The sequence below is a fragment of the Scomber japonicus genome, chromosome 12 (assembly GCF_027409825.1).
Source record: "Scomber japonicus isolate fScoJap1 chromosome 12, fScoJap1.pri, whole genome shotgun sequence".
NCBI lineage: Eukaryota > Metazoa > Chordata > Actinopteri > Scombriformes > Scombridae > Scomber > Scomber japonicus.
The window spans coordinates 21,212,953-21,226,972 of NC_070589.1; the positions used below are offsets into that span (position 1 = coordinate 21,212,953).

The window sequence follows — 14,020 nt, forward strand, 5'->3', positions numbered from 1 at the left end:
AACCAAGCCCGTTATTTCTGTAAGAACAGTTGGCTGTTGTACCCTTATAATTTTTTTCTATAACAATTATTGTTGTTTTTTTTGAATGAGGTGTACATTTGGCTTCTCCTAAACCAAGTTCTGCCACGCAGACAGCAGCAGCAGCTCAGAGATTTCTCTTTTCATCTCTGTGTTTTTGATTTCCTCCATCTGTGTTTTCAGGAATCCTCTTCACTTTCCTTGTTCTCATCCCTAGAAACAATAATTATGTGTTTTTAAATCGTTTTTGCACATATGACAACATGTTGCTGCTTAGCTTGCACTTAAAATACACATAACTAACTGACTACGGTACTATAAAATCCCTCCATAATCTTGTCCTAAATCTATGTTGTTGACCAATTGGAGACAGACAGGAAGGAAAAAACAATTGTGTTCCTCATCTTCGGGTTTCATGTTCAACAAGCAGAAAGAAGGGTCACATATGTTATCTAAAATAGTCTTTAGATATTGCTTTGAAATCTTGCAACCTTGTGATTATCCGTTCTATTGCAGCATGTGTTCTTAAAATCCTCTAGATGGTTATAAAAACATGTTTTTCTCAAGATAATATTCAGAGAAAAGTAACATAAAATCTAAAACCTTAAATGGATTTGCAAAAGATTACCAAGGATATACAATTCTTATTCTGTATGTGACTGAGGGGTCACAAAAAAACATGCTTGGTTAAATTGTTAAAGCACATGAAATAATGAGTGTTTTCTTGTTGTTTTAGATGGAAACTTAAATGCAGTCAATGGAATGGCCAACAGAAATGGCTGCCGAGACGCAGCGGCAAAGTCAAACGATTCGCTCGGATGGTCTGAAGTTACATCGAATGGCTCTCCACAGTGTGAAGTCGACACACCCGAACCTCTGATGGATGAAGATGAAGAGGAACTCCTTAACAACGAAGAAGAAGACCAAAGTCAAGACAGGATGAGCGGTACACCATCACCACAGAGTCCGTACAGAGACATGAGGGAAGCTGAATGGGAGCCTCTGTCTTTGTCTGCTAAGGTGAACGGCTCCAACTGCAGCCCCTCCGGAGCCTCTGAAGACCTTTCAGGCAAGAATGGCCATGTGAAAGAAGAGCCTCACATAGGACTTGGTGGTCCAATGGGTAGAGGAAACATTTTTCAGGCTGAGGCACTGAGATACAGGCCGCTCCCAACAGAGGAGGACAGCGAAGGGGAGTCAGAGATGGAGAGGCCACCTCGGCTGGACGGCTGGGCACTGGGCCTCCATGAGAGAGGCCTCGAAATGAGCCGAGGCAGAGTGAACTTCAGCCTGTTAGAGCAGGCCATAGCTCTGCAGACAGAGCAAAGACAAGTCCTACACCATGCCTACAGAGAGATGGACCGGTTCCTCATGGAGCAGATGACCAATGAAAGAAGGCACCATAGAATGATAGACATGGACAGCAGACTCAACTATCACGGAGGAAAAGGTAACAATAAAGAGAGAAACTATCATATAAAATAAGGTTCATCTAAAGATCAGTATAGCACTTAATAGATTCCACAAATGTACATTCATCCAGCAGAAATCAGACCAATTGTGATTTAGATGATTGGGTGCTCAAAAAACATTAAAAGGAATAAAAGAAGCAGACTCAGGGCGGGGGAATCAGAGGGTGGAAATCCTCTTAAATTCTAAAAACATTTTGGCAACAAGTGAAGTAATAAATTAACAGACTAAAATAAAGAAGAACAAAATTTTCTGATGGAATTGCTACTACTCAGAATATTGGATTTTGATAGGAATCAACTGGATATTTAACCATGACCATAAGTCTTAAATCCTCCTAAAGTACCTCTCATGTTTCCCTCTGATTCTTCAAATGACTGCAGCTAAATGTGTAATCCTAGATGTAATCTTTCGATGGATGGGCATTAAGAAGTGAATGCTCTGTGTTGAACTGCAGCCTTAACTAAAATGACAGATTAATAGATGCATTTTGTTTAAAAAAAAAAGTCTCTGGCTTTGCATGATATTTCAGTCTGTTGACCTATGTACAAGATGTATACAGGACATTACAAGTGCATTAGATGTTTCAATTTCCACTTATTCCTGCATTTCTTAATAAAATCCACAAACTGTATATAAAGTGATAGAAAGGCTGCACTAATGCTTGTATTAATTCAGTGAAAAATCTTGTGTCGCCGTGTTTACAGATTCTCCACGGACAGATAAGAAGGATATAAAGTGTCCAACTCCTGGCTGCGATGGCACTGGTCATGTGACCGGCCTGTACCCACATCACAGGAGTTTGTCTGGATGTCCTCATAAAGTCAGAGTTCCTCCAGAGAGTAAGTCGCACAGGCAGTTCTTTGTGTCTAAACAGTATATTAAACTGTATAATGGACGATTCCTACGTGTAAAAATGGGCAGTTATAGGATTTTCAATCAACCACAGTAATTGGAATCCTCTTAGCACCGACCCAAAGACAGGAAAGACTTGCTTATACGTTTAGTTCAATTCAAAGATGTGCATGAAACTTTTCAAATACACTTAAAGGATTTTCTCTCTGTCTTTCTCTCTTTCTCGTAATGTGTGAATATTGAATTCTTTTTTTTTTTCCACATTGGCGATTGTTAAGTCATTTCAATATAACTCAACAAACATTCAACATTAAACAGTAATGTTACAAAAGGAACAGAAAAAGTAATTAACTTTTTCAAAAAAGCGCATGCTCTTAGACTGGAGGCAGTATTTGCAAATCAAAGGGCTAGCTAACGCAGTATTCAAAAATAAATAGACAACTCCAACAAACTAATTGGAGAATATGTACAGAAAGGAAGTTTCTAAGGATACAGAGCGGACCTTTAACGACGCGTTTGTTTTGAAGAATATAATCAGCTGTCTTGTTACGCTCCTCTTTGCACTAAGCTATTTACATTTCAGCCACATTACAGCATTCCTCACAATGAGAAAAGCCGTTTGCTTTTTTCTCCTGTTTCTGTCTCTTTAGGATCTTTTCTCTATAGGCTCTAATGTACCAACCAGTTACATAAATCATCATTTAATTTATGAAAATTTGTATTTGTTTCTTTGCCAAAATTCTCTCTCTATCTCTCTCTCTATATATATATGTATTTACCATCTTATAATCTGTCAGTTTGATTATGTCTTATATATTTGTATTTCTGAGCTCCTCTCTCTGTGTCCTCATCTCCTCAGTCCTGGCCATGCATGAGAACGTCCTCAAGTGCCCTACACCTGGGTGCACAGGAAGAGGCCATGTCAACAGCAACCGTAGCACCCACCGGAGGTATATGCATCGGTAGAAAGCCATTAGAAATCTGCACCCTGTTCATAGATGAATTACAGTATTAGGCTAATGTGTTTGATTTCCTCTCCTTCCAGTCTCTCAGGCTGCCCCATCGCTGCTGCAGTGAAAGTGTCCAAACCTCAGGACGAGAGCCTGAAATGCAGACAAACACCTGATCGCTCACCGAGGTACAGTGCCAGATAACCTTAGGGATTTCCACTACTATCAAGTGTGGTTGCATTTGCAGAAAAAATAATTACTACAAGCATCCAAAAATCCTATGTAGCTCTGTAGTGGACTAGAGTCCTAAAAGCGTAACTGAGGTTATGCAAAAAAGTGATAAACACTATTATTGTTGAGGAGACTGTGGGATATTTTTATTCACTGATTCCAAAAGAACACACAGTCTATTTCAAGCTCTCCAAGCAGACATAAGCAATGGTTGCTGGTCCTGTGAGTTCCTCTCTATTAGAGATGATAAAAGAGCAGAACTCTTTGTTCCCTGTGGATATATCATGGGCAGGGTGCCCACTCCTACTATATTAATTAGTCTGGCAACCTGGCTGTGGATCTACAACACACATCAGATCCCAGACTATGTGTACAAAAGCACTGGCATCCCTCAGTGCTTCTAAAACAATGTCTATACTTAAGTCTTTTATATGAACTTGTTGGGCATGTTATTTCACAAGTTCTACACAATAAAGCCTCAATTTTGTCTTCTCACAGAAACATCGGCTTGATAAAGAAGTTCGAGATGAACCAGTTAAACTACAGGCTCTCTCATCCAGTAGCAGCCTTGCAAACGAGCCTCACAAAAGACATGGACAAGTACAGCAGAATCCGCTTTGATTACGCTAGCTTTGATGCACAGGTCTTTGGGAAACAGCCTCTGATGGGGACCAACCAGGACCAGGAAATCGCACATTTCCCTGATTGTAAGTTTCATACATTTTATTTTGCTCAAAGAAATGTATTTGTTTGCAAGTTAACATTTTAAGGAAGGTGAGGCAATGTGGCAAACCAATTTTATGTAATGTATTTTTATTAAGTATGGAGCCTATCAGTCCACAACCTTCATCATCACATTTATAATTTAAAACAAAATAGTTTTTACATCTATCTTTTTGCATGAATTGCTGTTGTTAAAACAGACAAAATGATGAACTTGCAACTTGTTTGCTGCGTATGAGTAACTTTTGTTAAAACACCTGGTGTCTCAGTAACTAAATTATTCGCTAATTATTTGTCTTTTAGCACCTCAGCAGTATCCTGGCTTCCTTGGTGCTCCAGGTGGCCGCTTGCCCACCTCCGGTCAGCACAGCCCACCGAGTCAATTCAAAAAAGAAGACGGTCTCCAAGCTGCCGCAGCGACCGCCGCCATCCTTAACCTCTCCACTCGCTACCGGAAGAACATGGAGGCTGTCACTGGCCGGCCCTTGGCAACCTCCACAAAGGTAATCAAATTAGACCACTTGGAAAGGTATTTAATGTGGTCATTTTAAAGGAACTCTGATTTGTGTATAAAAAGGGAAGACATCAAAAGACTGAATTTGGCAAAGGGAGCCTGTCGTTCTGGTGGCAGAAAAACAAGGTTTCCACTCCATAAAGCTTTAATGTACACAAATGAAAATTTGTGTAATCACATCAAAAGAAGAAATACAATCAGCCTTCTTTCCCAATTACAACTACGCTTTTTTATTTTTTTTACATTTGTTATTGTATTTTGTGTCGATGGGAGGGAGGACAGCAGAATGGTAAGAGTGGAGGTGGCGAAGGTGTATGAGTTTAAATACTTAGGATTCAGCTGTTCAAAGTAACAGGGAGATGTACGAAAAAGAGGTGAAGAGGAGAGTGCAGGCAGTGTGGAGTGGGTGGAGGAGAGTGTCAGGAGCAATATTTGACAAAAGGATACCAGCGAGACAGATGATGAAAAGACAGGAGGCGGAGCTGGAGGTGGCAGAGTTGAAGATGCTGAGACTTGCGTCGGGAGTGACGAGGATGGACAGGATTAGGATGAGTATTTTCCCAGGACAGTTTGGAGACAAAGTGAGAGAGGCAAGATTGAGGTGGTTTGGACATGTGTGGAGGAGGGATGCTGGTTGTATTGTGAGAAAGAAGCTGACCAGGGAAGAGGAAAAGACAAAAAGAGGAAGGCCAAAAAGGAGGCTTATGGATAAGATGAGGGAAGACATGCAGGTGGTTGGTGCAACAGAGGAAGATGCAGAGGACAGGAAGAGATGGAAATGGATGATCCGCTGTGGCGACCCCTAACAGGAGCAGCCGAAAGAAAAGGAAAAAGAAATGTGTTTTATTTTGACATCAGCTGGCATGTAAAAACCCTGAACTGTTGTCTGAAACTGCATCTTGCGCGCTGCAGATGGCAGAGGATATTTTGCTTAGTTATATGATCCAGCATAGGCTGTGTGTCTACACCAGATAGTCTTTAAAAGCATTTTCATGGATTAAGCCAAGCAGTTAAAGGAGTTAACATCTGAAAAGTTTAATTCACACAAAATGTGCAGATCCAAAATCTTTTTCTGCTGTTATTACGTGGCACCGTGTTCAACTTAAACTCTGTGATTAACATTGATCACATTCTGTGGGTTACATACGTGCTCACTGTACTGTAGATGATTCAAGGTTTCCACACCTACACAGCACAGATCCTTGTCTCCCAGCTTGTTGAGCTGAGAATGTGGCCCTGTACCAGGTACCAGCCCACTGAATGAATAAAACAGTGTTAGCAAGTTAATCATCTGTTCTCATTTACAGCTTAGTTGTCTTGAGATGTACAAAATAAAGAGCAGCTTTCAAGTCTGAAAAAAGGGGGACCATATTTAGAGTGTTATATGTCGTTCGGTGCTCATATGCATATGTATATTACATTTTGAAATATCACACGCAACACACGCGTAAAAAAAAGCTGGCCTTTAAAGTGTGAATATAAGCTGATTTGACTTATTTAACAACGTGAGATGCTTAAGTGACATCATTATCTAATCAATAATATAAAAAGAAAGATTTAAGTTGTCAGATTTGTTTTTTAGTTGAGGCTAAAATTAAAATTAATCACTAAAAGTCTTGTACATCCTTTAGTTTAACACTGGTGTTATTCTGATTAGGTACACACGTCACCAAATGGCCAGATAATTAAAGTGGACAGCCACATCCAATGTTCATGAAAATGATCCCCTTTAATTAATTTGAAAGGCTCCCCTTGGTTCCAAAAAAAATAATAATGATGTATAGGGTTTAATGAAACATATGCATTGAATAATTGGTTTCATTTATGGAAAAGGATTTCAGCATTTAATGAGGTAAAACTTTTAATACCATAAAACAGCCATAAGTCATCACGCTATTGCGTTTCAGCGGAAAAAACGACAAACACATCTGTCAGCGAGGAAACTTATGCCACATTAAGCTTTTTAATTTTTGCTATAATAATGATGACCTAAAACCAGCACCCCCCTCCCCAGCTGCCATCTTGGTTGTGTGTCCTAGAAAATAGATGACACAGCTGTCACTGGAAAACTACACACCAGTGATTATTTTTTTTTTGTATTCAGCAGAATTAACGCTGGCTTAGTTTGGTACTTTGTCTGGTGTGAGATAACCACTGTATGTATTATTTAAATACATTGTTTGTTTTGCGGTGAATTTCAAGTCATTTTTCATGTTTACAGAGAAACGTTGTTAGGTTCCAGTTTACCATATCGCTGCTGTCATAATAATGGAGCGTCGGTCTGTTTTACTTACATTCCTTCCAGTGTAATTAGAAATAGCTTCTATTTATTTTTATACTTTGACTGATTATTATTATTATTTTTTTTTTTAACGTGTAACTGCAGTGATATCTACTGTATTTGTTGTTATAGCATATATTAATTATGAGGATCAAACTTATTTGCTTTTATAGGACATGCTCATAGAAGTCGATGAAAATGGCACCCTGGACTTGAGTATGAAGAAGTGTAAGGATAACGTGAAGGCCCACACAAAAACACCTTCGGATGACCCCATGTCTCCCCCTGAGTCCACTGTGGCCAAAGGCGGCAGCGTGCTCATCAGCCCCGCCTTCTACCATCCGCTGTGTGAGAGAGACAGCTGGGAGAGCCCCATCCCTGTTAACTTCAGCAAAGCACACATTTTACAGGACAAAGAGGTAAACCCCCACCCCACACACACACATACACACACACAACACACACAACACACACAGCAATAACACAATAACTGCCACTTTAGATGCAATCTAAAAATGTCAGATATGCATTAAGAGCGTGACAAATGAGTGGTGTAAGATGAGAATTTAAAGGGTCAAAAGCTGCACAGTGTCTGGTGTCACCAAACAAAGACATTTGAGCTACACAAAGTGCAACTAAAACAATGAGATTCAGCAGCAGAGTCATAAGATAATTAAAAAACAAGACAGAGATTACATTTCCTTTTAAGAGTATCATAGTTAACATTTTGATTTTTTTTATTTATTCACTTTGTTGTTTACTTTTATTTTCTTTGTTTCCTCTTTAAATCAACACGTGTGTTTAAACTCAACATAATAAATAAACTCAGAACTTTGTCTTTGTTTTCCTGTAATTAGTACCAGATTACATTAAACTATCTCTGGAAACCTTCTAGGATTAGAATTATCAGAAAATTCCTGAAACATTAACATTTCATTTCCAAACATGAAGGTCTTAATTTAAGTGGAGAAATTCTACATCCGCTATTTATATATTTATATAAAAATGCTCTAATTTAGTCAAAACATACAGAAATCAGCCTTTAAAAAGTTTTTCATTGTAAATGTAAAATCCCTCCAAATTTCCAAAAGAAATTGAATAATACTTTTTTTTTTTTACATTTTATAAAACAAAGCAGTTTCTCCAGTCAGATCTGTCAATCTCTAATTTGTATCAAATATATTTACACAGATGACTACTGTTAATCTGGTCTCACAGCACATTAACACAACACATTAAAGGATTTCTTTTTATTTCCCAGGTGGTATTTATTTGTAGTTGATATCAGTAGTCGTCACATTTGACCTGTTTTCATACGAGATCCGGTGATTACAGAATCTTGTCTGTAGGAGGAAAAAAGGAAATCCATATGTCATGGCTATACATCCTAAATACTATGTGGATTAAGTATGACTTTAAATGGATGTATGGTTTACTCCAGTATAAGTATCCTAAAGCATAATCTCTATGCTTTGCACTCTAACCCCTGCGCTTGTGGTTTAAGAGTATTATACAGGGTTTTTCATTAATTATTGACTTTTAGGTCATTGCATGTTGGGGTCAGGCTTGATGTTTTGGATGTGTTTTCACTTTTTCCTCAGCCGGAGGATTTTGATCAGGTCTCCTTGGAGGACCAGCACTACCAAGGAGACGCTAGCATGAAGAGCTCCAAAGCCAAGCTGCTATTACGAGACTCAAAGAAGGAGCTTTTGAGGTATGATTTGCCAAAGTAAGGATCAAACATCTCAAGGCATCTTTATTCATTCAACTGTGTATAATGTGAGCTTTCGTTTGAAAATGCTATTTGACAGATGGTCAGTGTTAATAATAATAAGTGTAATACCAGGCCTTAACTTTGTTTAAATAGGACAGTATGATATAAGTGAGTCAAATCACACTGAAACTGCCCCTTTTCTATCCCATTCTGCAAGACATATCACATATCATTGTAACCGGTATGTCTACAGGTTCATGTGGAGAAGAAATGTATCTATTTGAAAGTGAGTTTCCTCCCTGTACTGTATGTCCTGTACAAAGCTTACAACTCTTGACTCTTGTAGTTAGAGTGCATGCTCTGCTGGGTCTTCTCTTGAGAATCACGCCACGAGAAAAGTAGGATCCTCTAGTTTCTACAGCGCAGTACCCCCTCAGATTTCCTCAGTGACATTCAGAGACATTATTAAACTGAAATTTATGCTATAAATTAAATTTCTACTAAATTTCCCCGCTGTACTAACTCTTTTTTTTCTCTTTAATGCCCATGAAAAGGTTCTCAGTGTAAGAGAAAGATTCAGTTCAAGCTTGGCAAGTCTGTGGGAAGTAGAGTAATCTGTGTATTAAATGCTTTGTGTTCTCCCGCAGCTGTCCGACCCCAGGCTGTGACGGCAGTGGCCATGTGACGGGGAATTATGCATCACATCGGAGGTACTGTAATTAATTACACTCTCATTAGCACCAGCCAGCAGATATACAGACAAGGGAAACAGTGCTGATTGCTTAATTATGTTGATTATTACACTTGAAAAATTGTCATATAGCTTGTAGAGTTAGATTTCATATCATATGTCTTTTTTTTCCCTCTTTTTTTTTTTACATTTGTAACATGAAAAAGCTTTCTCACACACACAGAGGAAGTGGAATTGTGTTTTCAAATAATGTTCATATAAATATGCATTGAGACATTGTATTAAGATTATTTAATTCAGCTGTGATCAAAGAGTGCATTAAAATGACTGTTAGCTCTTTATCCTCTCTAGTGTGTCTGGATGTCCCCTGGCTGACAAAACACTCAAATCACTGATGGCAGCCAACTCTCAGGAACTAAAGTATGTGTTTTGAAAACTGTTATTGTTGCTAGAGGATTTTTCATATGAAACTAGGCAGCTTGTTTTTGCTTCAGCTTGAGTCAATGCTTTCCTTTTCATATTTCTACTACACTATTCTATATACTGAACATGAAGTTGTTGATAAAACTTTCAACGTATATGTCTATTGCTCGCAGTCTTTTGCTGTAAAAAGCACCTGGTCTCCTGTGTCTCTCAACCTGCAGGTGCCCAACACCTGGTTGTGATGGATCTGGACACGTGACTGGGAACTATGCTTCGCACAGAAGGTAGAAGAGAGAGAGAGAGAGAAAAAAAAAGCACAACATTGCAACTGAGCATGAAATACATTTGTCAGATGCATGACATTCAAACAGATGGTGAAAGTCTCACTTTATGCTGCAAACATGCTGCACTTTTTGATTTCTTGTTTTTTATTGATTTATTTGGCTGCCTTTTCATCTATCTGTGTTTCAAAGCATTTATTTATTTTAAAATCCAAATTTAGATGTTTAACTGTTTTCTGTTTGACTTATCAGTGCACTTTTAGTACGACTTTACAACAGCAGAACATACTAATGCAGAGTACAACCTCCACAATAAATACACGACTGAAACTTTATAGCAGCATGTAACAGTTCAGCTTTTGTTTTAACGGTTGGATAGTATTTATTCATGTTAACCAACCCTGTTTTTAAACATTTCTAGCTTGTCAGGATGTCCACGTGCCAGAAAGGGAGGTTTGAAGCTCACACCAAACAAGGATGAAAAAGATGAGCAAGAGCTTAAGTAAGATTTTTTTTTTTCTCTCATCCCATGCTGTCATGTTTTTTGGTTCGAAAAATAAAACAATGAAAAATATTGTGACAATGCGTCATGCATTTCTGCCCGGGGGCATTATACCTGCAGGCCATTAAGTTAAACAAAGAAAATAATACTTCTCTTGTTGTAACATTAGTGAATTACTTTCTAAGGATTAGCAGCATGTTTTTGTGGGATTTTTCAGGGTTTTGTATTTTTTCCTATTTTCTGAATGGGAGATCTGGCTTATCACTCTTCACTGAGTGCTTTCTTCATAATTATAGTATATTAAGAAAATGTTGATTTGCCCTCTCCGATGGCATTGCACTCATTTGCTGTTTAATCATTGCACTCTCTGTTGTCTGTGAAAGTGTTATTGAAAAAAAAATAATGTAATTGATTTGCCGTTTAAATCCAAAGTCAGATATATGAGCCTTTGTTTACTTATACATCTGGACACTGATTTTTTCTTTTTAATTACTAATGCAAGGGCATGAGCTTAGGAATTAGACTGGAATATACCTCATACACATTAAGAGAGAAAGGGAGCGAGAGGGGGAGGGTAGCAAATGCCCCTAGATTATTGTAAATAGTGGGCCATATGGCATCCCTCCATTGTCCTGGTGCCTTGCATCAAGCTACCTACCTGTGGTAGATAAGTAAGTAATGGGACTGGTGTTGTTTTGTCCTCTAAGTGCTGATGTGCTGTAGAGTAACAAAATGCTGAAACAGGCTTTTTGCAGCAGCACTCTACAGTACGTGTGCCATTTGTATCATCTCAGGTGACCTTTCACCTTTATCAATAAGGGAAAGGGTTAGCCACCTCCAAATTACATTCTTTCGCATGAGGGGATACATGACAATTATCTGTAATTCATGTCACTCCATTACTGACCTGCAGAAAACAGGCCTGGAAATGCAACTGACAAACTCTTAATGATATTCAGCTTATGTTTGTGAGCACAAATATCAGTCACCTCGAAATGTACAGTACGCACTGAACACAGCGTTCACTCTAAGTGAAGTTTTAGTGGATTAGTAACTTATAGTTGATGCGATTATTTGAGTCCATTTCTAGTTTTGGTGACTTCATTTTTAATCAGCATTTGGTTGGATTAATCAACTTAATGGTTAACAAATCTTCCGGTCTAGTTATTGAATTTTTTTTTTAATGATCTTTTTTTTTAATGATTTGGTGTCAGTGTTAAAAATATATTTTTTGTCGTTTAACAACAGTGTTGATATTTTTTGTGCTGTTAAATGTCTCTAGCAAGTTACTGTATATTAAGGTGTACAAAATGCAAGTTTACAACACGCAGGACTGTTTGTTTCTCTGGTAGGTGTCCAGTATTTGGATGTGATGGACAGGGCCATATATCGGGGAAATACACATCCCACCGCAGTGCAGGCAGTTGTCCGCTCGCTGCCAAAAGACAGAAGGAGTCGTCCATCAATGGGCTGCCCTTTGCCTGGAAGGCCAATAAACAGGAACTGCCCCATTGTCCCTTGCCTGGCTGCAATGGCCTTGGACATGCCAATAATGTGTTTGCCACTCACAGAAGGTGAGGTCGCCTGTCCTCCATTTTATCTCTAAACAATACAGCTGGTCGACATGTTGCATCCTTACAATGGCACGTTCACTCTCATTCACAATCTCTATTGATGCTTAAGTTTGTCAGTTTTGTAATATTCTCCCACCTAAAATTGTCATTTATGACCCGGTGAACTAGCTTGTCGGGTTGCCCACTGAACGCACAGAGTATCAAGAAAAAGCACTCAGAAGAAGAGATGACTATCAAACTGAAAGCCAGCAGTGGTAAGCGACTCTGACAATGATGTGTGCTGTGAAACTACTTGAGTATTTTCAATCATATTTCATTTTCACTTATTTTTGGCAAAAATGTCGAGGTTTTCAGTTTGAATATGATAAATCTGATTATCTCCTTTAACTCAGGTGTTGAAAACAAAGAGGACATTCAACACTTGGATCATGAAATACACGAACTGAATGAATCCAACATGAAAATAGAAGCAGACATGATGCAACTCCAAACCCAGGTAAGTATTTACTCTGACGTGTTCATTTTGATGACAGTGGCTCGATACCTTTGGTCGCTCGATTTTTACTAGTTTTTTGTTTTTTTTTTACCCGAAAGCAGATCTCGTCTATGGAATGTAACCTGAAGACAATTGAAGAGGAGAACAAGATGATCGAACAGCACAATGACAGCCTTCTGAAGGAGCTTGCTCGCCTTAGCCAAGCCCTCATTAACAGTCTAACAGACATTCAGCTGCCTCAAATGGTACAGTAAGCTTTGACCAAAGACTCTTCTACCACTCATTATATCTTACTTGTCCTGGAAGAAATCTAATGTTCTATAAAATTGTCATTTTTGCTGTGCTCTTTTCACTAATAGTCAAACATGTTTTTGTTGCAGGGACCCATCAGTGAGCATAATTTTGAAGCCTATGTGAACACATTAACTGATATGTACAACAACTCGGAGCATGAATACTCCCCAGAGTGCAAGGCCCTCTTGGATAATATCAAACAGGCTATTAAGGGCATCCATGTTTAAGCTGTAGAGCTACCAAGAGGTTTCTTTGACTTGGGATAATGGCACTAGATAGCTCTATTTTACTGAAGAGTGCTGGCTTGGCTGCATGTATAAGACAAGGCTTTTGGAAATGTGTTTGGCATTTCCCGGTAAATACACTGCACTGAGAAAATTACCAGCCAGATTTGTAATGCTTTTACTGTTTCTGCATTCACTTGATATGTTTATCCTGGTGAGATTTTTACTCCTCTTGCACTTAATTATTTTGTATGGTTTGCTTGATTTTAATCTGTATGTGTTCATGTCATTCTTATATTACCGCTATTTATTATTATATTTGTTCATCAGTGTATTTATTTCCTCAATTTTTATTTATTTCTAGAATTGTAAATGCTTAATATTTGAAGAAAAAAATCTGTTGACTTTCTGCACATTGTAAATTACATAGAAGCACATTCCAATTTCATGGCATACTTTCGCCATCTAGTGTTGAAAAGCGTATATTATCAGACCATAAGTTGGATCTCCCTTGAAAGTAAAAACCTACCAAAACTACTAAGCATTAATATTTTTAACTAAGCATTGCTTTTGCTTTCTATTCTTTATTGGAAACTGAATGTATGGCAAGACAAAGTGAACACTGAGATCAAAAAAAAAGAAGAAAAATGCAATGCAACCGTACTGTACCTTTTTTTTCCCTCTTAACCAATAACAGCTGAATGCAACCAGGAGGTGACACTGAGCAAACATGCAATGTATCATTCAGTGAACTGAATGTTGGAATCTGTTTTGCATAG

The 14,020-nt window shown here is 38.3% G+C and overlaps 1 protein-coding gene across 1 annotated transcript in view; it reads left to right on the forward strand.

Moving 5' to 3' along the window:
• Nucleotides 1–13,244, forward strand: part of st18 (ST18 C2H2C-type zinc finger transcription factor) — a 38,921-nt gene extending 25,677 nt beyond the window's left edge. The window contains 17 exon segments of the mRNA XM_053329918.1: nucleotides 755–1,468; nucleotides 2,196–2,330; nucleotides 3,203–3,293; nucleotides 3,389–3,481; nucleotides 4,023–4,231; nucleotides 4,551–4,750; nucleotides 7,216–7,461; nucleotides 8,644–8,756; nucleotides 9,404–9,466; nucleotides 9,799–9,867; nucleotides 10,092–10,154; nucleotides 10,573–10,653; nucleotides 12,006–12,227; nucleotides 12,396–12,481; nucleotides 12,620–12,723; nucleotides 12,822–12,968; nucleotides 13,104–13,244. Of these exon segments, the coding sequence (XP_053185893.1) occupies nucleotides 755–1,468; nucleotides 2,196–2,330; nucleotides 3,203–3,293; nucleotides 3,389–3,481; nucleotides 4,023–4,231; nucleotides 4,551–4,750; nucleotides 7,216–7,461; nucleotides 8,644–8,756; nucleotides 9,404–9,466; nucleotides 9,799–9,867; nucleotides 10,092–10,154; nucleotides 10,573–10,653; nucleotides 12,006–12,227; nucleotides 12,396–12,481; nucleotides 12,620–12,723; nucleotides 12,822–12,968; nucleotides 13,104–13,244 (2,777 nt within the window).
• Nucleotides 13,245–14,020: the final 776 nt, after the last annotated feature.